The sequence below is a fragment of the Hemitrygon akajei genome, chromosome 16, assembly GCF_048418815.1.
Source record: "Hemitrygon akajei chromosome 16, sHemAka1.3, whole genome shotgun sequence".
In the NCBI taxonomy this organism is placed as follows: domain Eukaryota; kingdom Metazoa; phylum Chordata; class Chondrichthyes; order Myliobatiformes; family Dasyatidae; genus Hemitrygon; species Hemitrygon akajei.
The window spans coordinates 10,068,872-10,091,849 of NC_133139.1; the positions used below are offsets into that span (position 1 = coordinate 10,068,872).

Consider the following 22,978-nt stretch of genomic DNA (forward strand, 5'->3'; position numbering starts at 1 on the left):
GTATCATCGGCAAATTTAGCCACAAATTCATTAATATTTTAGTCCAAATCATTGACATATATCATAAAAAGCAGCGGTTCAACACTGAACCCTGTGGAACTCCACTGGTTACCGGCAGCCAGCTAGAATAGGATCCCTTTATTCCCACTCTCTGTTTTCTGCCAACCAGCCAATGCTCCACCCATGCTAATAACTTCCCTGTAATTCCATGGGCACTTATCCTGCCAAGCAGCCTCATGTGCGGCACCTTGTCAAAGGCCTTCTGAAAATCCAAGTACACCACATCTACTACATCTCCTTTATCTACCCTGCTTGTGATTTCCTCAAAGAACTGCAGTAGGTTTGTCAGGCAGGATTTTCCTTTCAGGTAACCATGCTTAACGTATGTGGAGGTTTGATGGTTCTGGGCCTGTACTCACTGGAGTTTAGAGAAATGAGGAGGGGGGGAATTTCATTGAAACCTATCAAATATTGAAAGGTCTAGATAGAGTAGACATGGAGAGGATGTTTCCTATAGTGGGGGAGTCTAGGATTAGAGGGCACAGATAGAGTGGATATGGAGAGGCTGTTTCCTATAGTGGGGGAGTCTCAGACCAGAAGACACAGATAGAGTGGATGTGGAGAGGATGTTTCCTATAGTGGGGGAGTTTAGGACCAGAGGGCACAGATAGAATGGATGTGGAGAGGATGTTTCCTATAGTGGGGGAGTTTAGGACCAGAGGGCACAGATAGAATGGATGTGGAGAGGATATTTCCTATAGTGGGGGAGTTTAGGACCAGAGGGCACAGATAGAATGGATGTGGAGAGGATGTTTCCTATAGTGGGGGAGTTTAGGACCAGAGGGCACAGATAGAATGGATGTGGAGAGGATGTTTCCTATAGTGGGGGAGTTTAGGACCAGAGGGCACAGATAGAATGGATGTGGAGAGGATGTTTCCTATAGTGGGGGAGTTTAGGACCAGAGGGCACAGATAGAATGGATGTGGAGAGGATGTTTCCTATAGTGGGGGAGTTTAGGACCAGAGGGCACAGCATCAGAATAGAGTGACATCCCTTTATACAGAGATGAGGAGGTATTTCCTCAGCTAGAGAATGGTGAATCTGTGGAATTCATTGCCCTATACTGCTGTGGAGGCCAAGTCTTTAGATAAATTGAAAGTAGAGGCTGATAGTTCCTTGATTAGTTAGGGCACCAAAGGTTACAGGGAGAAATGGCCCAAATGGGCTAATTCTGCTCCTATGTCTTATGATCTTAACAACTGGATATTACAAACGTACACCATCTGCCAGGTAAGAGAGATGCGAGATGGTAAAAAGTCAAACCGTTGCTTACGATGTGTTACAGCATGTCTAATAAAAAGTTTAATGGGACCCTGTTGATGTCACTGTGCCGAAGGCGAGCAAGATCAGGAAATCTCTATGCTTGTCCAGTCATGTATAACCTTTATACAGCTTTTTTCGTCACCAAGTCAAATCAAGTGAAGTTTATTGTCACTTAACTACCTATATGTATATAATGTATTTAGAAACGAGACGAAGTTTCTTTGAACCAGGGCATAAAGCACATAACACACGTAACACGTGATAATTTATGAGAATAAGGATAAAATCTACAGATGAATCACACATAAATAACAATTAAATTGTTGAAATATCTTTTCTTGACTGCATGCACGCAAGCTGAGTCAGGAGTTAGTGTGCTTATATTCCGCAGAGTTCAAGTTCAAAATTAGTTTTGTGGGTCGACATACCCAGGGTGCAAATGCCATAACACTTAGCTTTACATAGCAGCAGCACAATATATTATAAACACAACAGACTAATAAACTTAAATTAACAAATTATACACAACACAATAAAGAAAAAAAATAACAGAAAGACTTTAGTACAAGATGCAGGAAATATAGTCCCCAAGGAACAGTTAGGGATTTTCATATTGGTTCAAAACTTGATGAAACCTACTCAATTTTGAAAGGCCTAGATAGAGTGGATGTTTCCTTTGATAGAGGAGTCTAGGACTAGAGGGCACAGTCTTAGAATAGAGGGACATCCATTTAGAATGGAGATAAGGAGGATTTTTTTTAAATTTTAGCCAGAAGATGCTGAATCTTGGATTTTGATGCCACAGACTGCTGTATAGACCAAGTCTGTCTTTAAGGCAGAGTTTGATAGGTTCCTGATTAGTTAGGGCATGAAAAGTTACAGGGAGAAGGCAAGAGAACGGGATTGAGAGGGAAATGGATCAGCCATGATGAAATGGTGGAGCAGACACAATGGGTCGAACGGCCTAATTCTGCTCTTATGCCTAATGGTCTTATACTGGGGAACCAGCTGTTGTTGACCCTTGAGGTGTGGGCCTTCAGGCTCCTGTCCCTCTTGTCAGATGGCAGCAAAGAGACAAGGGCTTCCTGAGACATTGCCTCTTGCAGATATCCTTGATGGGGGGGTGGGGAGCTATATCCATGGAAGATCTGTTGGGTCCACCACTCTCTGTCGCCTCTTGCATTCCTGTTAATTGGACTTTCCATATTGGATTGTGATGCAACCAGTTAGAATGCTGTACAACTGTAGAAGTTGGTTATATACTGTGACAACATGAAAGAATCTTCTTAAACCTCAAAGACAGTAGAGACACTGGCAGATCAAACATTGAGCCCAGGACGGATCATCTGAAACGTTACCACTCCCTTTCCATCACAGACCTTCCAATGAAGACTGGACCAACACCTACACAGCTCCCCATGCCCTCCCCAACTCCACCCAACACCACCCATCTCCACAGTTCACCATGCCCTCCCCAATTCCACCCAACACCACCTTCACAATGAAAATTAACCAATTTAGCCTCTTTCTTTCAAAAGATCCAAATATTGAAGCGAAGGCTTTACAAAGCTTCAGATATCATTCAGAAAACATCCACAGATCATAAAACAAAATTCCACCTTTCTTTTTAAAGGGTGTTGTGATCTTTTTTTCCAAAAGCAAAATTTAAAGATCAGAGAACTACAATGTGATGCAGTACACAAACCTTCTTCTAGAGTTAGTGGAATTACCTGCATACAGTGATCAGAACATCACATAACAGTGCCAGCTATAAGATCATAAGACCATAAGACATAGGAGCAGAATTAGGCCATCTGGCCCATTGAGTCCCTCTTCCTTCACACACTACATCAGGCATACTACTAGTGTCTTCCACAGTGAAGACTGATGCAAAATACTCATTTAGTTCATCAGCCATCTCCTTATCCCCCATTATTATTTCTCCTGCCTCATTTTCTAGCAGTCCTATGTCCACTCTCATTCCTCTTTTATTTTTAACATACTTTTAAAAATTTTTACTCTCCACTTTGAAATTATTTGCTAGTTTGCTTTCATATTTCATCTTTTCCCTCCTAATGATTTTTTTTAGTCGCTCTCTGTAAGTTTATTACTTACATCTTCGATTGAAAATCAATTAATGAAAACCAGATCTGATTTTTATATACATAGTGATAAATCGGGTAAACTGTTAGCTAATCAATTGAAGAATGCTTTGGTTAAACGCCAAATTATTAAGATTCGTCAGCAGAATGGGGATCTGACAGTTAACCATGATGAGATAAACAAATCTTTTCTTAGTCTGGCCTCTACCCTTTGACAGTTTTGGCATCGTGGACCCTACCAAGAGCCAAACCGTAAAGCCCTGACTCCAGCCAACAAAACTCTCTGGGTCATTGAGGCACGCAAGCCTCCAAACCATAACAAGGTTGTGGTCCTCTTCGAGCAATCCAGAGAGCATTATGGGAAATCTCTTCTGCACCCTCTCTAAAGCTTCCAGACCTTTTCTTTGATGAGGCGACCAGAGCTGAGCACAATATTCTAAGTGTGATTTAACCTGGATTTTAATGAGTTATCTCTTGCCCTCCTTTACACCAAAAGGAAAAGCCTTGTTCCTGTACTGTCCTGTTTTGCCTTTTAGTGCAGAAGCTTGAAGATTGCTCATTCAATATGGAACAAGCAAACAATGCAATCAATAGCGACACCCAGACAGGTGACAAAACCATTTCTTTTACTCCTTCTTTCAAATATGATTCTACTACTAAGCTGCGTGTGATCGGAACCTCTGATATACATTTTGATGGTGTGTTTTTGGGCTGATTGGCGATCTGACGCTTTGCTGTCTCCCAGGGTGTTTGGTGAGGCTTGGTGCAGAGTGCGTGGCCTGGAAATGGGGCACGAGCCCATGATCAACTCTATTTATCCCTGATCTTGGCAATTAAGGTGTTGAGCAAGATTGAAATCAGCGAGGGCAAGAGCGGAAGGCCAGCGGGCGTCCAGCAGCGTCGGCCTGCATTTAAGAGGTCTATCTTTCTCTCCGTCTCACTCACTGCTACTGGAAGGCAGGACAGGTGTCTTCGGTCTTGTGCAAGGTTTGATCAGTGCAGCTTCTGCTTTGGACTCAGCAGTTTATGTTCTATGCGCTTCTGGTTATTCCTTTTTTTAAATTGCTGTTTAGTGTGATTTAGATCGGGGTGGACTGGTTTTGCAGCCTGCAGTCAACAAATGGCACAGGGCTAAATTGAACTGAACTGAATGGTCCTAGACTCTGTGGTTTCATGTTTTATACTCTGTGTGATTTTCACTCATTTTTTGGCGTTTGTGCGATGCTCTTTTTTTTTTGCATGCTGGGTGTTTGATATTTTCTTTGAACATGTTCCGTGGTGTTTCTTTGTTTCGTGGCTGCCCGTGGGAAGCTGAATCTCAGGGTTGTACACTGCATATAGACTTTGATCATAAACGTACTTTGAATCTTTGATTTTGAAAATTCGTTCTGAGTAGAGAGTACACACAAAGCAACATTGCATTTGGATCCAATTGACAATGGAAGATTAGTGATTTTTTAATGAAGAAAAGCAAAACAAATAAATGGAATGACTTGCAAAGAACCTGAGGAAAAAAAGCAAATAATCAAAGTATATGGCATGTGGATAATAGAAAAGTGGAGGGCTATGTGAGCGGGAAGGATTAGATTGATGTTAGAGTAGGTTGAGTTAGCACAATACAGTCAATGGGACTGTACTGTGCAGTACATTTTCTGGACACTTTATTAGGTACCCCCTGAACCTGATAAAATGGCCACTGGGCATATGCATATGATTTTCTACTGCTGCAGCCCATCCACTTCAAGGTTCGACATGTTGTCCATTTCAGAGATGCTCTTCTGCACACTGCTGCTGTAACGCCTGGTTATCTGAATTACTGTCACCTTCCTGTCAGCTGGAACCAGTCCGGCCGTTCTGCTCTCACCTCTCTCATTAACCCACAGGACTGCCGCTCACAGGAAGTTGTTTTTTTGTTTTGCACCATTCTCCGTAACCTCTGCATGAAAATCCCAGGAGATCAGCAGCTTCTGAGATACTCAAACCACCCCGTCTGGCACCAACAATCATTCCAGAATCAAAGTCACTTAGATCACATTTCTTCCCCGTTCTGATGTTTGGTCTGAACAACAGGTGAACCTCTTGACCGTGTCTGCATGTTTTTACTCATAGAGTTGCTGCCAAATGATTGGCTGAATAGGTATTTGTACTAACAAGCAGGTCTACCCAAGATATTGGCCACGGAGTGCATGTTCTAGAAACAGGCTCTTCAACCCATTGTATTCATGCCGAGCTATTTGGGTTACTTCCACTTGTCAGTTTCCAATTGGTAGCCTTGTAAGTGACAATCCTTTGAGCAGTAATTTAGGGTGTGGATTTCCAACAGTGCATCTTTTCAGCCCCCAGCAGAAGGAAGGCACGGGAGAGAGGACGTGAATGGCTTGCTGCCCGCCAAAGTAAAGGAGAATGAAAGAAATTCTGGTGAAAACTGAAAGCAAAAGGCAAAATATTGATAACCTTGATGACTTGTTCAGATACGGAGAGCCCAACCCACTCAAGTCATTCAGGGAATAGCTGTGCCCACCCTGTACTGCCTGCTCGTAATGCAAGGATTATTCGATACCGTTTTCTTATCTGTTTCCTGCCTTTCCAGAATTGGCAGATTATCAAAGCATGGACAATTTGGCTTCACTGATCACAGCTAATAACTTCCCAGATCCTTTGAGAGATGGATTGATGTTGACATTTCACAACTATTTACACTTCTTTAAAAGTAATTACTTGTAAAAGAACACAACAAGAAGTGCCTGAGACTGCAGCATTTCACAGACACATACAGCTGGCAAGACGCCAACTGACATCTCAGAAGTCATCCCCCTTTACATGTATCTCAAATTAATGAGAAAAGATATTAAGTTATGGTTAACTGTCCTGTAACATGCAGTTCTGAGGCCTTATAAGGCATTGGCTGGGCTGCACTTCAGATATCATGAGCAGCTCTGAGTCCCTTATCTAAGAACGAGCGCATTGGAGAGAGTCTAGATGCCGGGAATAGAAGGGATAATGTATGAGCGCTTGAGCCTATACTCGCTGGAGTTCAGCAGAACGAGTGGGGGATCTCATTGAAACCAATTGAATATTGAAAAACAACACACACAAAATGCTGGTGGAACGCAGCAGGCCAGGCAGCATCTATAGGGAGAAGCACAGTCGACGTTTCGGGCCGAGACCCTTCGTCAGGACTAACTGAAAGAAAAGATAGTGAGAGATTTTAAAGTAGGAAGGGGAGGGGGAAATCCGAAATGATAGAAGACAGGAGAGGGAAGGATAAAGCCAAGAGCTGGAAATGTGATCGGCAAAAGGGATACACAGCTGGAGAACGGAAAGGATCATGGGATGGGGGATGTGGAGCTGATGTTCCTTATAGTGGGGGAGTCTAGGGCCAGAATAGAGGGACATCCCTTTAGAAAAAGATAAGGCAGAATTTCTTTAGCCAGAGGATGGTGAATCTGTGGAATTCATTGCCTTAGGTGGCTGTGGAGGCCAATTTATTGGGTACATTTAAAAACAAAAGTTGGTAACTTCTTGATTAGTGAAAATGTCAAAGGTTATGGGGAGAAGGCAGAAGAATGGGGTAGAGAGGGTTAGTAATTCAGTCATGATGGAATGGTGGAGCAGATTCAATGGGCCAAACTGCCTAATTCTGCTCTCATGTCTTATGATCCAGACAGGACATATACTAAATAGGACCGCTTGGCAAAAATATTTTGGACTACTTGGACTCTATTTCTGTGTTATTTCCACTCGCTCTTCTTTTTGTGCCTGCTCTGGTTTGTCTGTGTTTTTATGTGGGAAGAGGGATTTTGGGGGGGTGTCCATGTGCCTGATCCATTTTGTTTGTTTTTTGTGTGGGGAGGTGGGATTTGGGGGCTGATGATCGTGCTGCTTTTCTTTACTTTCCTGGTTTCATGGCTACCCAGAAAGAATTGAAGAATTTCAGAGTTGTATACTTTGATAATAAATGAACCTTTGAAACACTCCCTTCCTGGGAAGCAGGCATAGATATTTGAGTCTAACAAGATATCAACCGAGAAAAATCTTCAAAACTCAAAGTTCAAAGTAAAATTTATCAGAGTACATAGATAACAACACATACAATCCTGAGATTCTTCTTCTGCAGGAATTCATAGCATATCTATAGAACAGTAACTGTAAATCAGAATCAGAATCAGACTTTAATCGCCAAGTACCTATGCACATACAAGGAATTTACTTCCGGCAGATGTTGTCTCTCTGCTCATAACAATAATAATGATAAATATAAATGAAAATATAGATTATACATACAGGTAGTGCAATCCAAGTAATAGTTAGCCGACAGTTAACCGGCAGTTAACTGTTCAGCAAAGTGACCGCAGTAGGGAAAAAACTTCTCCAGTGCCTATTAGTCTTAGTCTGGAGGGATCTGAAGCGCCTACCAGATGGAAGCAGATCAAACAGTCCGTGCGCAGGATGGGAGGAGTCCTTTATGATGTTCCCCGCCCTCTTCTTCAACCTGGAAGAGTACAGGTCCACAATAGAGGGCAGGGAGGCTCCAATGATGCGCTCGGCAGTCCTCACTGTGCGCTGTAGTCTGGTTCTATCCTGCTTGGTGGCGGCTCCAAACCACACAATGATGGAGGTGCACAGGACAGACTCAATGACTGCAGTGTAGAACTGCAGCAGCAATTCCTGAGGCAGACCGTATTTCCTCAAGAGCCGCAGGAAATACATCCACTGCTGGGCCTTCTTCAGGATGGAGCTGATGTTCTGCTGTGCAAAAAAAAACTCTGCAAATATTGATATAAATAAATTGCAGTAAATAATAAGCATGAAATAACAAGTCCTTAAATGTGTAGCTATCCCCTTTTCTTCAAGAGCCTGATGGTTGAGGGGTAGTAACTGTTCTTGTGTTCCTCTCTCTGCTCCCCCACATTTTAAATCTTCTCATCTTTTTTTCTCCAGTCCTGCCAAGGGTCTCGGCCCAAAACATCGACTGCCCTTTTCTCCCCCCGTAGATGCTGCCTGGCCTGCTGAGGTCCTCCAGTATTTTGTGTGAACTCTTTTTGAATTTGGTGGTGCGAGTCCTGAGGCACCTGTACCTCCTACCCAATGGCAGCAGCAAAAAAAAAGTGTTGAGGATCTTTGATGACTGATGCTGCTTTTCTACAGCAACGTTTCATGTAGATGTGTTCAAAAGATGGGAGGGTGTCCATTCTGATTTTCATCAGATCTATACTCATCCCTTGCACTGTGCTTGTAATCCACTGTGCTTCTAACAATTCAAATACTCATTCAGATGCTTTTTAATGTCTACTGTTGTGTATTTAATATTTGAGTAATCTTGTATATATATATATTGTTTGATTAAACATTCTTGTTCATTTAAATAATTCATTATGGGTTATATGTATAAATATATGAATTCCATATGTTATCACGCTATGATACATGTGCACCTCACTTAAAGTAAACACAAAGTTAGACTTACATCTCACCTCGTTTTTCTTCTAATTAGTTTAATCCTTAGAAGTTACTAAACATATTTGCTACATGAATATACATGGGATATAGTTTTAGTGAAAGGAATACACACTCGATGGCCGCTTTATTAGGTACAGGAGTGGAACCTGCTGTAGCCCATCCACTTCAAGGTTCGATGTGTTGTGCGTTCAGAGATGCTCTTCTGCACACCGCTGTTATAATGTGTGGTTATTTGAGTTACTGTCGCCTTCCTGTCAGCTTGAACCGGTCTGGCCATTCTCCTCTGACCTCTCTCATTAACAAGACATTTTTGCCCACAGAACTGCTGCTCACTGGATGTTTTCTGTAGCGTTCTCTGGCAACTGCTGTGCAAGAAAATCCCAAGATTTCAGCAGTTTCCAACAATCATTCCACAGTCAAAGTCACTTAAATCACATTTTTCCCCATTCTGATTGTAGTGTTCTCGCACAGGTGTAAAAGAACTCTGAACTAAACACCAAGCATAAACCAGTCAATGAGGCGGTCCCAGTAAGATTAACCGTTTACTGTTCACTCTTCCACATTAACGTATGGTGAAAACTGTTGATAAAACAATACAAAATATACACAGTATTTGTTTCCTTCTTGACATCACATTTACATCATAAATACTTGCAAAAGTAAAACTACAACAACTATATTACATTAAAGTGCAACATACAGTCAGAATCTACCTACGCCATCGACTGGCTTTAAATACACTTCAACACAAACTATCCGCAACTCTTTAAATAATAAAAAACATAAACTTTATCAACCGTCATTACTTTTAACAGAATCAGCGTTAACATTTTTAATTCAACATATCGATTATCTCATGAACTTACGGCATTGCTTCACTAATGTTTCTAGTGCATAGAAAGAAAACTTTTCTCGCGCTGATCCTGCACACATAAGCCCCCCCCCCCCTTCCCGTTTCTCCAAACCGGTATTTTCCCACAAGATGTGGCGAAACCGGGTGTGATGTCATCGCATGCCGCGATATATCACAGACAACGAATTTACTTTAAACAACCTTAACTTTAACTAGAAAACGATAACAAATGAATTACTAAAGTGAAAATATAATAAACTAAACAAATGCCTTAAAGGCAACACACTCCCCGTCTGACCTTCGTAAGGTCACAATGAACATAATACAAAACTTCAGTCTCTAAATCAGTCCTTAGGTAGAAGTAGAATGACTTCTGCAACTGGCCTTTGGTAATTTTCACATCACCTTGGTCAGAAGTTTTCAACTCAACCTTCCTGACATGTCCATCCCTACTAGGGAATGTGGCAGTGATTCTGGCCATGTGAATGAGGAACGCAAGTCCTCTCACTAAAGAATTCAAAGTGGAGAACCGCTGAAAGCGTTCATTAGTACGTATCGATTCTTTGAGGTAGGTGACTCCTGTTCGTATTTGCGGCCGAATTTCCGAGTCTCTTTCGGGTTCGATCAACTCAAATGTCTCGCTCATTTGAGTTTTTTCTTTTGGTGGCTGATACAGAAAGGGGGTCTGGTGAACCAGGATGTCTGAGCCAGGCGGGATGCAGGTAAGGATCTCGATGCATGGTCTGCAGGGTTATCCTCGGTACGTACATAATGCCATTGTTCGGGCTTTGATGACAGGCGGATACGTTGAACTCTATTATGAACGTACACGTGGAAGCGTTTTGATTCGTTATAAATATAACCAAGCACTACTTTGCTATCTGTGTAGAACTGGATATCGTCCAGCTCTAGGTCTAGCTCGTCCTGGATAAGATCTGCCATTTCCACAGCCAGGACAGCTGCGCATAGTTCAAGCCTCGAAATTGTTGGCTCGGACTGAGGAGTGAGCTTCGCCTTCCCAGTTACAAATCCTACTTCAACTTCACCATCCTTCCCGACTACTTTCAAGTAAGCCACAGCACCGATGGCCTTGGTAGACGCATCCGAAAAAAACACACAACTCTGTGTGCGCTGCCTCGGTGGGTGAGGTCGCAGTGTACCTACGTTGGATATGAAGCTGTTTTAGATCTTGAAGTGAATCTTTCCAAGCCTCCCACTTGCTTAGCTTGTCTTCTGGTAGGGGAGTATCCCAGTCGGAGAGCTCAGAGGTAAATTCTCTGAGAAGGACTCTTCCCTGGATCGTAACTGGTGCCAGTAGACCCAAGGGATCGAAAACACTGTTGACAGTGGAGAGAACTCCACGGCGGGTAAATGGCTTGATCACGGTCGGCATGGAGAACGTGAATGTGTCAGTCGTAATCTCCCAAAGGAGGCCCAAGCTCCTTTGTGTGGGTATGGTTTCTCCATCTAAATCTGGATCTTTGATTGCCGGAGCACAGTCATCATGTGGAAAGGCCTCCATTACTGCCTGACAGTTTGATGCGAACTTGTGCAAGCGGAGGTTTGACTCAGCGAGTGAGGCTTGTGTACGTCGGAGCAGGTCGATTGCTTCGTCTTCTTTCTGTAGCGATATCAAGCCGTCGTCGACATAGAAGTGCCTTTCTACAAACTTAAAGGTGTCATCGCCGTGCTCCTGTGCGCCCTCTCTGATGGCTCTTCGCAGCCCATAGATGGCCACGGCAGGTGATGGACTATTGCCGAAAACGTGGACTTTCATCCGGTACTCAATGACTTCCTTGTTAATGTCATTGTCCTTGTACCATAAGAAACGGAGGAAATTGCAATGGTCTTCCAGTACTAAGAAGCAATGGAACATCTGCTGGATGTCCGCTAAGATTGCGACCTTCTCCTTCTAGAAGCGCAGCAGGACCTGGAGAAGGGTATTGTTAAGGTCGGGGTCTGTAAGGAGCACGTCATTAAGGGAGATACCAGCGCACTGAGCACTGGAGTCAAAGACCACCCTGATCTGATTGGGCTTTTGTGGGTGGTAAACCCCAAACGTTGGGAGGTACCAGCACTCCCCGCCTTCCCTCAGTGGCGGTGCTACTTCAGCATGTCCATTAGCGAAGATCTTCTCCATAAATGCTACATATTGTTGCTGCATCTCAGGTTTCCTTTTTAGGGTTTTTTGCAAGGAGGTGAACTGCTTGACTGCCTGCTCTTTGTTGTTTGGCAAGCGCTGGCGTGGTTCTCTGAAAGGTAGTGGGGCAACCCAATTATTTGCTTCATCTCTGAAGACCTTGGTGTCCATTATTTTTAAGAAAATGGCGTCTTGAGCTGATGGAGCAAGTTTATTATCATGCTCAGTTTGAGCGAAGACTGACTGACCCAGCATTTTGTCGGTTACTTTACATTTGTTAAAGCCTTGTCGTGCTTCCTTGATACACATGAAACTTGTGCAGGGTTGAAAAATTGAATGGCGGCCACTCTCTAGCACATTGGTCTTGAGTGTGTTGACTGTCGGTTTGTGTACATTGCCAAGGCACACCTCTCCTATCACCACCCAGCCCAGATCCAGGCGTTGTGCAAAGGGGGCGTCGTGTGGTCCATTGACCTACTGCCTTACCTTGTGCACCTGGAGAACGTCTCTTTCTAATAGCAGGAGTATTTCTGCTTTTGGATCCAGTTCTGGGATGTGCTTGGCAATGTGGTGGAGATGCGGCTGGTGTAGCACTGCACTTGGCGTCGGGATCTCAGTGCGGTTATTCAAAATTTCATTACACTCTAAGAGTGGAGGGAGACAGAAAACAACTTTACTATCCAGGGACTCGAGCTGGAAGCCTTCTGCCTTCCTTCCATGTTTCCATGCTGCCTGAGCAAGTTCTAAGGTAGTATGGGAACTGATTACTCTCAATGTTGAACAAGTCAAAGAACTCTGGTCTGACTAGTGAGCGATTGCTCTGATCGTCCAGAATTACATAGGCTTTGATGGCCTTGTCTCTGGCTCCCTTAGGGTACACCTTAGCGAGGCAGATCTTTGAACAAGAACGGCTTGACTGAGCTTGACCGCAAACTTCTGTGCAGCTCGAGCTGACAACAGTTGTCCTGGAGTGAGCCTCTCCCTCCCCGCCGTCCTGTTGTGAGGGTGAAGGAGCTTTGTCGGTTTGCGGTAAAGGGCCGGGATGCATGGCCCCATCGTGATTAGTGCTATTACATTCCAGGCACTTCGCAGAGATCGTACACTCTTTAGCAAGGTGAGAGGTAGAGGAACAGCATTTAAAACATACTTTTTTTCTCCTTGAGAAGGGCCATTCTCTCTTCAAGGGGTTTTTTCCTAAACGTTCTGCATTTTTTGAGGGGGTGGGATTTGTTATGAAATGGACAATTCTTGCTAGGGTCATTGTTAGTTGTAAAGACTTCAGTTTTACGCACTGAGACAGTTTTATTAATGTTGAAATTATTCAAAGTGGATTTAACTGGCTTGGTGTAAATTGTACTGCTACCTGGACTCATGAAGCTAGGGTCGTTTTGCTTCTTCGCCTCCTTGCACACAAACCTAGTGAAATACTCAAAGGGAGGAAATCGACCATCGTACTCTGAGCCAACAGACACCCACCTTTCCTGCAGCCCAAATGGAAGTTTGTCCACGATTTGTCTAATCCCGTATTTGTCTACCAGTATCTAGGTATGATAGACCAGTTAAATAGCCATCTTCTTTGGCGCCTTGAATCTCCATGAGTAAATCTCCGAGCTCTCTTAATTTAGTGTGGTCCTTAGCTGACACCTTAGGAAAATTTTCCAGACGTTAGAATAGTGCCGTTTCAATAATTTCAGGGGCCGCATAGCACTCCCGAAGTCTCTCCCATGCTTTGCGTAAGGCTAGCTTGGGGTTGTTAATGTACACTGAACGTATGCGTCTCACCTGTTCGCATGATTCTTTTCCCAGCCATTTCGTCATAAGATCCAACTCTTGGGTTGCTCCGAACTGGACTCCGTGGATAGCGTTGGCGAATGAGGAGTACCATGCACGGTAATTTTCAGGTTTATCGTCAAACTGATATAGTCCTGACGTGATGAGATCTCGTCGGGCTAAATACTGTGCCATGGGTTCAACTGCTAGTGGCATGCTGGCTGGGGGAATATGTTGGCGGGTATGTGACTGAGGGTGTACATTTGTTATGGAATTTGCTGTTCTGAATTCAGCCTTTGCCTCTCTTCTCGCCAAATCTGGTAAGTTTGGTGTCGAGAAGTATTTGTCATCAGCCCTTTCATTCTTGAATTCATCGCGAAGTTGCAAGGGTAAATTGTCTTCCTCAGGTGAATGTGATGCAATTGGGCCTCTCTGAGACTCCTCGTGAGGTGGGACGTTAGCATATAAGTATGGAGAGGAAGAACGAATCTTCAAGTCTATTTGAGATCGGACATAATCGCTTGTGCGTTCCAATCTGATCTTTTCTGAAGTAGATTTTACGTCATCCAGAACATGCATTTCTTCAGCACTTTCTAATATCTCTTCTTCCACCCTGGCAGCTTCGGCTTCTCGGTGTAGCGTCAGCACTTCTAACTCTGACTCTATCCTTACCTTTTCCAACTGGTTTTCGGCTTCTCTGGCAGCCGCTTCCTTTTTCAATTTTGCTTCTTGTTCGGCGTACAACGCTCGCACCTTGGCGGCTTCTGCTTTAGCTCTTGCATGGATGGTCTTACTTGTTGATGCCCTACTGCCACTGGCGCTGGATGGCAACGACTTGATGCTGGATCGTGTTGTCATTGCAGCACTCGAAACACCTGGTAATGCCGCCTTTTCACTGTAGTGTTCTCGCTCGGGTGTAAAAGAACTCTGAACTAAACACCAAGCATAAACCAGTCAATGAGGCGGTCCCAGTAAGATTAACCGTTTACTGTTCACTCTTCCACATTAACGTATGGTGAAAACTGTTGATAAAACAATACAAAATATATACAGTATTTGTTTCCTTCTTGACATCACATTTACATCATAAATACTTGCAAAAGTAAAACTACAACAACTATATTACATTAAAGTGCAACATAGTCAGAATCTACCTACGCCATCGACTGGCTTTAAATACACTTCAACACAAACTATCCGCAACTCTTTAAATAACAAAAAACATAAACTTTATCAACCGTCATTACTTTTAACAGAATCAGCGTTAACATTTTTAATTCAACATATCGATTATCTCATGAACTTACGGCATTGCTTCACTAATGTTTCTAGTGCGTAGAAAGAAAACTTTTCTCGCGCTGATCCTGCACACATAAGCCCCCCCCCCCCCCCTTCCCGTTTCTCCAAACCGGTATTTTCCCACAAGACGTGGCGAAACCGGGTGTGATGTCATCGCATGCCGCGATATATCACAGACAACGAATTTACTTTAAACAACCTTAACTTTAACTAGAAAACGATAACAAATGAATTACTAAAGTGAAAATATAATAAACTAAACAAATGCCTTAAAGGCAACACACTCCCCGTCTGACCTTCGTAAGGTCACAATGAACATAATACAAAACTTCAGTCTCTAAATCAGTCCTTAGGTAGAAGTAGAATGACTTCTGCAACTGGCCTTTGGTAATTTTCACATCACCTTGGTCAGAAGTTTTCAACTCAACCTTCCTGACATGTCCATCCCTACTAGGGAATGTGGCAGTGATTCTGGCCATGTGAATGAGGAACGCAAGTCCTCTCACTAAAGAATTCAAAGTGGAGAACCGCTGAAAGCGTTCATTAGTACGTATCGATTCTTTGAGGTAGGTGACTCCTGTTCGTATTTGCGGCCGAATTTCCGAGTCTCTTTCGGGTTCGATCAACTCAAATGTCTCGCTCATTTGAGTTTTTTCTTTTGGTGGCTGATACAGAAAGGGGGTCTGGTGAACCAGGATGTCTGAGCCAGGTGGGATGCAGGCAAGGATCTCGATGCATGGTCTGCAGGGTTATCCTCGGTACGTACATAATGCCATTGTTCGGGCTTTGATGACAGGCGGATATGTTGAACTCTATTATGAACGTACACGTGGAAGCGTTTTGATTCGTTATAAATATAACCAAGCACTACTTTGCTATCTGTGTAGAACTGGATATCGTCCAGCTCTAGGTCTAGCTCGTCCTGGATAAGATCTGCCATTTCCACAGCTAGGACAGCTGCGCATAGTTCAAGCCTCGGAATTGTTGGCTCGGACTGAGTGAGCTTCGCCTTCCCAGTTACAAATCCTACTTCAACTTCACCATCCTTCCCGACTACTTTCAAGTAAGCCACAGCACCGATGGCCTTGGTAGACGCATCCGAAAAAAACACACAACTCTGTGTGCGCTGCCTCGGTGGGTGAGGTCGCAGTGTACCTACGTTGGATATGAAGCTGTTTTAGATCTTGAAGTGAATCTTTCCAAGCCTCCCACTTGCTTAGCTTGTCTTCTGGTAGGGGAGTATCCCAGTCGGAGAGCTCAGAGGTAAATTCTCTGAGAAGGACTCTTCCCTGGATCGTAACTGGTGCCAGTAGACCCAAGGGATCGAAAACACTGTTGACAGTGGAGAGAACTCCACGGCGGGTAAATGGCTTGATCACGGTCGGCATGGAGAACGTGAATGTGTCAGTCGTAATCTCCCAAAGGAGGCCCAAGCTCCTTTGTGTGGGTATGGTTTCTCCATCTAAATCTGGGTCTTTGATTGCCGGAGCACAGTCATCATGTAGAAAGGCCTCCATTACTGCCTGACAGTTTGATGCGAACTTGTGCAAGCGGAGGTTTGACTCAGCGAGTGAGGCTTGTGTACGTCGGAGCAGGTCGATTGCTTCGTCTTCTTTCTGTAGCGATATCAAGCCGTCGTCGACATAGAAGTGCCTTTCTACAAACTTAAAGGTGTCATCGCCGTGCTCCTGTGCGCCCTCTCTGATGGCTCTTCGTAGCCCATAGATGGCCATGGCAGGTGATGGACTATTGTCGAAAACGTGGACTTTCATCCGGTACTCAATGACTTCCTTGTTGATGGCATTGTCCTTGTGCCATAAGAAATGGAGGAAATTGCGATGGTCCTCCTGTACTAAGAAGCAATGGAACATCTGCTGGATGTCCGCTAAGATTGCGACCTTCTCCTTCCGGAAGCGCAGCAGGACCTGGAGAAGGGTATTGTTGAGGTCGGGGCCTGTGAGGAGCACATCATTAAGGAAGATACCAGCGCACTGAGCACTGGAGTCGAAGACCACCCTGATCTGATTGGGCTTTTGTGGGTGGTAAACCCCAAACGTTGGGAGGTACCAGCACTCCCCGCCTTCCCTCAGTGGCGGTGCTACTTCAGCATGTCCATTAGCGAAGATCTTCTCCATAAATGCTACATATTGTTGCTGCATCTCAGGTTTCCTTTTTAGGGTTTTTTGCAAGGACGTGAACCGCTTGACTGCCTGCTCTTTGTTGTTTGGCAAGCGCTGGCGTGGTTCTCTGAAAGGTAGTGGGGCAACCCAATTATTTGCTTAATCTCTGAAGACCTTGGTGTCCATTATTTTTAAGAAAATGGCGTCTTGAGCTGATGGAGCAAGTTTATTATCATGCTCAGTTTGAGCGAAGACTGACTGACCCAGCATTTACATTTGTTAAAGCCTTGTCGTGCTTCCTTGACACACATGAAACTTGTGCAGGGTTGAAAAATGGAATGGCGGCCGCTCTCTAGCACATTGGTCTTGAGTGTGTTAACTGTCGGTTTGTGTACATTGCCAAGGCACACCTCTCCTATCACCACCCAGCCCAGATCCAGGCGTTGGGCAAAGGGGGCGTCATGTGGTCCATTGACCTGCTGCCTAACCTTGTGTACCCGGAGAACATCTCTTCCTAATAGCAGGAGTATTTCTGCTTTTGGATCCAGTTCTGGGATGTGTTTGGCAATGTGGTGGAGATGTGGCTGGTGTAGCACCGCACTTGGCGTCGGGATCTCAGTGCGGTTGTTCAAGATTTCATTGCACTCTAAGAGTGGAGGGAGACAGATAACAACTTTACTATCCAGGGACTCGAGCTGGAAGCCTTCTGCCTTCCTTCCATGTTTCCATGCTGCCTGAGCAAGTTCTAAGGTAGTATGGGAACTGATTACTCTCAATGTTGAACAAGTCAAAGAACTCTGGTCTGACTAGTGAGCGATTGCTCTGATCGTCCAGAATTACATAGGCTTTGATGGCCTTGTCTCTGGCTCCCTTAGGGTACACCTTAGCGAGGCAGATCTTTGAACAAGAACGGCTTGACTGAGCTTGACCGCAAACTTCTGTGCAGCTCGAGCTGACAACAGTTGTCCTGGAGTGAGCCTCTCCCTCCCCGCCGTCCTGTTGTGAGGGTGAAGGAGCTTTGTCGGTTTGCGGTAAAGGGCCGGGATGCATGGCCCCATCGTGATTAGTGCTATTACATTCCAGGCACTTCGCAGAGATCGTACACTCTTTAGCAAGGTGAGAGGTAGAGGAACAGCATTTAAAACATACTTTTTTTCTCCTTGAGAAGGGCCATTCTCTCTTCAAGGGGTTTTTTCCTAAACGTTCTGCATTTTTTGAGGGGGTGGGATTTGTTATGAAATGGACAATTCTTGCTAGGGTCATTGTTAGTTGTAAAGACTTCAGTTTTACGCACTGAGACAGTTTTATTAATGTTGAAATTATTCAAAGTGGATTTAACTGGCTTGGTGTAAATTGTACTGCTACCTGGACTCATGAAGCTAGGGTCGTTTTGCTTCTTCGCCTCCTTGCACACAAACCTAGTGAAATACTCAAAGGGAGGAAATCGACCATCGTACTCTGAGCCAACAGACACCCACCTTTCCTGCAGCCCAAATGGAAGTTTGTCCACGATTTGTCTAATCCCGTATTTGTCTACCAGTATCTAGGTATGATAGACCAGTTAAATAGCCATCTTCTTTGGCGCCTTGAATCTCCATGAGTAAATCTCCGAGCTCTCTTAATTTAGTGTGGTCCTTAGCTGACACCTTAGGAAAATTTTCCAGACGTTAGAATAGTGCCGTTTCAATAATTTCAGGGGCCGCATAGCACTCCCGAAGTCTCTCCCATGCTTTGCGTAAGGCTAGCTTGGGGTTGTTAATGTACACTGAACGTATGCGTCTCACCTGTTCGCATGATTCTTTTCCCAGCCATTTCGTCATAAGATCCAACTCTTGGGTTGCTCCGAACTGGACTCCGTGGATAGCGTTGGCGAATGAGGAGTACCATGCACGGTAATTTTCAGGTTTATCGTCAAACTGATATAGTCCTGACGTGATGAGATCTCGTCGGGCTAAATACTGTGCCATGGGTTCAACTGCTAGTGGCATGCTGGCTGGGGGAATATGTTGGCGGGTATGTGACTGAGGGTGTACATTTGTTATGGAATTTGCTGTTCTGAATTCAGCCTTTGCCTCTCTTCTCGCCAAATCTGGTAAGTTTGGTGTCGAGAAGTATTTGTCATCAGCCCTTTCATTCTTGAATTCATCGCGAAGTTGCAAGGGTAAATTGTCTTCCTCAGGTGAATGTGATGCAATTGGGCCTCTCTGAGACTCCTCGTGAGGTGGGACGTTAGCATATAAGTATGGAGAGGAAGAACGAATCTTCAAGTCTATTTGAGATCGGACATAATCGCTTGTGCGTTCCAATCTGATCTTTTCTGAAGTAGATTTTACGTCATCCAGAACATGCATTTCTTCAGCACTTTCTAATATCTCTTCTTCCACCCTGGCAGCTTCGGCTTCTCGGTGTAGCGTCAGCACTTCTAACTCTGACTCTATCCTTACCTTTTCCAACTGGTTTTCAGCTTCTCTGGCAGCCGCTTCCTTTTTCAATTTTGCTTCTTGTTCGGCGTACAACGCTCGCACCTTGGCGGCTTCTGCTTTAGCTCTTGCATGGATGGTCTTACTTGTTGATGCCCTACTGCCACTGGCGCTGGATGGCAACGACTTGATGCTGGATCGTGTTGTCATTGCAGCACTCGAAACACCTGGTAATGCCGCCTTTTCACTGTAGTGTTCTCGCTCGGGTGTAAAAGAACTCTGAACTAAACACCAAGCATAAACCAGTCAATGAGGCGGTCCCAGTAAGATTAACCGTTTACTGTTCACTCTTCCACATTAACGTATGGTGAAAACTGTTGATAAAAAAATGCAAAATATATACAGTATTTGTTTCCTACTTGACATCACATTTACATCATAAATACTTGCAAAAGTAAAACTACAACAACTATATTACATTAAAGTGCAACATAGTCAGAATCTACCTACGCCATCGACTGGCTTTAAATACACTTCAACACAAACTATCCGCAACTCTTTAAATAACAAAAAACATAAACTTTATCAACTGTCATTACTTTTAACAGAATCAGCGTTAACATTTTTAATTCAACATATCGATTATCTCATGAACTTATGGTGTTGCTTCACTAATGTTTCTAGTGCGTAGAAAGAAAACTTTTCTCGCGCTGATCCTGCACACATAAGCCCCCTCCTTCCCGTTTCTCCAAACCAGTATTTTCCCACAAGACGTGGCAAAACCGGGTGTGACGTCATCGCATGCCGCGATATATCACTGACAACGAATTTACTTTAAACAACCTTAACTTTAACTAGAAAATCATAACAAATGAATTACTAAAGCGAAAATATAATAAACTAAACAAATACCTTAAAGGCAACACACTGATGTTTGGTCTGAATAAGAACTGATCCTCTTGACCATGCCTGCATGCTTTTATGCATTGAGTTGCTGCCACGAGATTGGCTAAATGATTAGATATTTGCATTAACGAGCAGGTGTACCTAATAAAGTGGCCACTGAATGTGCAGAATTGCTTTTGCAGGTTATAGGTTACTTTACGGATTTCACTTGTTGCTGCTTTGCAACAGCAAATTTAAGAAATCAGTGATGATCCTGATCATCATTGCCATTTCTGCACCACAAACTGTCCTTTCAAAATTTGTCCTCAATGATTTCAACCTGCCCAAATTGTACAGCCTCTAAAACATCTTTGGCATGTCCGATATCAGATGTAGGACGAGATTCTACCAATCCTATCCTTTCCTTGGACGATATCAATAAGCAAAACTCCTTTCAATTGACAGTGACAGTAAAGTCTTGTTATGTGCCATTTCATACTTTAGACTGATTTATATCGTTCAGGCAATAAACCGTGCGCATAGTGTATAATGGAAGCTGGAAAGAGTATTTGATGTTAATTCATTTAAAACAGGGATTCCCAATATTTTTTATGCCATTAGCCGAGCGGTCCACGGACCCCAGGTTGAGAACTCATGTTTTAAAAGATGATGCCATGTTTTACAGAGGGATATTATCAGTTTAGTATGGAACAAATTTGGATTTCATCTGAGCACAATGCCTTTTAAACTTTGCAGGGAATGTACTGGTGTACCTAGCACCATTGAATGTATCAACATATTTAGACCAGTTTTAGCTCATTTTACTTGCTCAGTGCTGTGAGCTTTAAATGTGGCTTCTTAACTTTGGATCAGTTAAAGTGTTCTTAAATTAACTACATAATCATTCTGGAATCGAGCAATTTGATTCCAGGTTGCTGCTTTAACACAAGGGTGGGGAGGACGAGTTGAGTGCCAAGGACATCAGTGTGACCGGAGGGGGGTGGATATTGCGGAGGATTGAATAGCATCGGTCCTGCCAAGTTGACCAGTGTATGGGGACAGGCACTTCAATCACATTTGCTCCGAACAAGAACTAAATCGTTTTATGAACGTTTTATGCTCTGAATTGTTGCCACACGATTGGCTGATCAGATATTTGCATTAACAAGGTGCACTTAATAAAGTGACAATTCCTATTAATTTTTATTTAATTTTGGAGAATTCTATCCCACGTGATTGTTTAGTAAATGCTCCATTCTGTAGTTAATGCAAATCTGTCCATTTATTAGAGTTCATCAAGGTAAATATATTTTAAAGTCATTGCATATCCATGTTAATCACATTACCAGTATAAAAGAATTTACAAAATGTGTTCTTGGTCCAGAAATATAGCCGACATGTACTTGCCCCGAAGATAGACTCACATAAAAGAGCATTAAAAACCGAAATTCATTATACAACAGAAGCCAAGAATTTTATCATAAAGTTTAATCACGTTTGACAGAGCTCCCCTGTTTATTTAAAATATGCAGCTTTTAAAGGACTTCCCCACCACCACATAAACACTTTACACTATTTCAGCACACATTATCTACGCAAAATATGTTTACTGTTCTCCCCACACCCCCCCAGGTGACTGACCTGTTTAGTGACCAAAGAGTGAACCAGTGGTCCACCTCAGAAATATTTAAAGTGTTGTAAAGAGTCAGCAGTTCCAGACCACATTTCAACAGGATTTTGTGCAAAGTAAATTGTAGTTGCCCCGCTGACTACGGGTCTGAAATCAGCACGTGCATCTGCTGGTGACCCTCCTTCATTCTAAAGATGCACTAGGTGTTTTACAGGAAAGGGTTAATCTAAGCAAATTCCAAACCAACGTCAACTATTTGCCTCAACCTCTGGGTCAGAAAGTGCAAAGGGCATTAAAATATCCCCACATGGTCATTTCAATCTTCATTATCACCCCAGATTGTGCAGTTATACCAAGAGACAGTGATCATATATAAAACAACAGTTCAAGTATTCAGATTGTCTGCCTTCAAAGCAATCACCAACACAGTTGGACTATGGGTCATTAAAGAATTCCACAGGTGACCCACGGGAGGTAGATGCTGATCAGCTCTAGGGCTAAAATATTACTGGCCCGAAGCCATGAACTTCAGAAATACTGAGGTGCACCTTGTGTCCATTCCCTTTCTCTGCATGGCTGCTCTGTGTGGTGCCCAGATCAGTCCATCAGTTTATTGTTCTATAGTCACCAGAGTCCACTTCCTTCTTATGAGTGGGAGGTACGATCAATCCAGCATCACAACCTACGTTTTCAGACAAAAAAGGGCATAGGTTAACAAACAAATTAAGACCGTGACACTTACATTTTCAATTTTAAACTTAGAAGTAGACCATGGTATTTTGTACTTCAAGTACTTGAGTTTGATAAAGCATAAGAAATAAGTGATCTATAAATTACTTATCAGGTGAGGACGGGAACAGGAGTGAGATAGATCGGCTGGTTGAGTTGTTCCACAACGACCACCATGGAACTCAGCATCAGTAAGACCGAGGAACTGATCGTGGGCTGCGGGAAAGGGAAGTCAGGAAGAGACAC

At 43.5% G+C, this 22,978-nt stretch overlaps 1 protein-coding gene across 1 annotated transcript in view; it reads right to left on the bottom strand.

Annotated features, from left to right (window-relative positions):
* Positions 1–21,636: 21,636 nt before the first annotated feature.
* The window catches only part of mfsd12a (major facilitator superfamily domain containing 12a), a 59,619-nt gene continuing 58,277 nt past the window's right edge, over positions 21,637–22,978 (bottom strand). Inside the window, exon 10 of the mRNA XM_073068215.1 lies at positions 21,637–22,685. Coding sequence (XP_072924316.1) covers positions 22,609–22,685 — 77 coding nt within the window. The 3' untranslated portion in view covers positions 21,637–22,608. The remainder of the gene's footprint in view (positions 22,686–22,978) is intronic.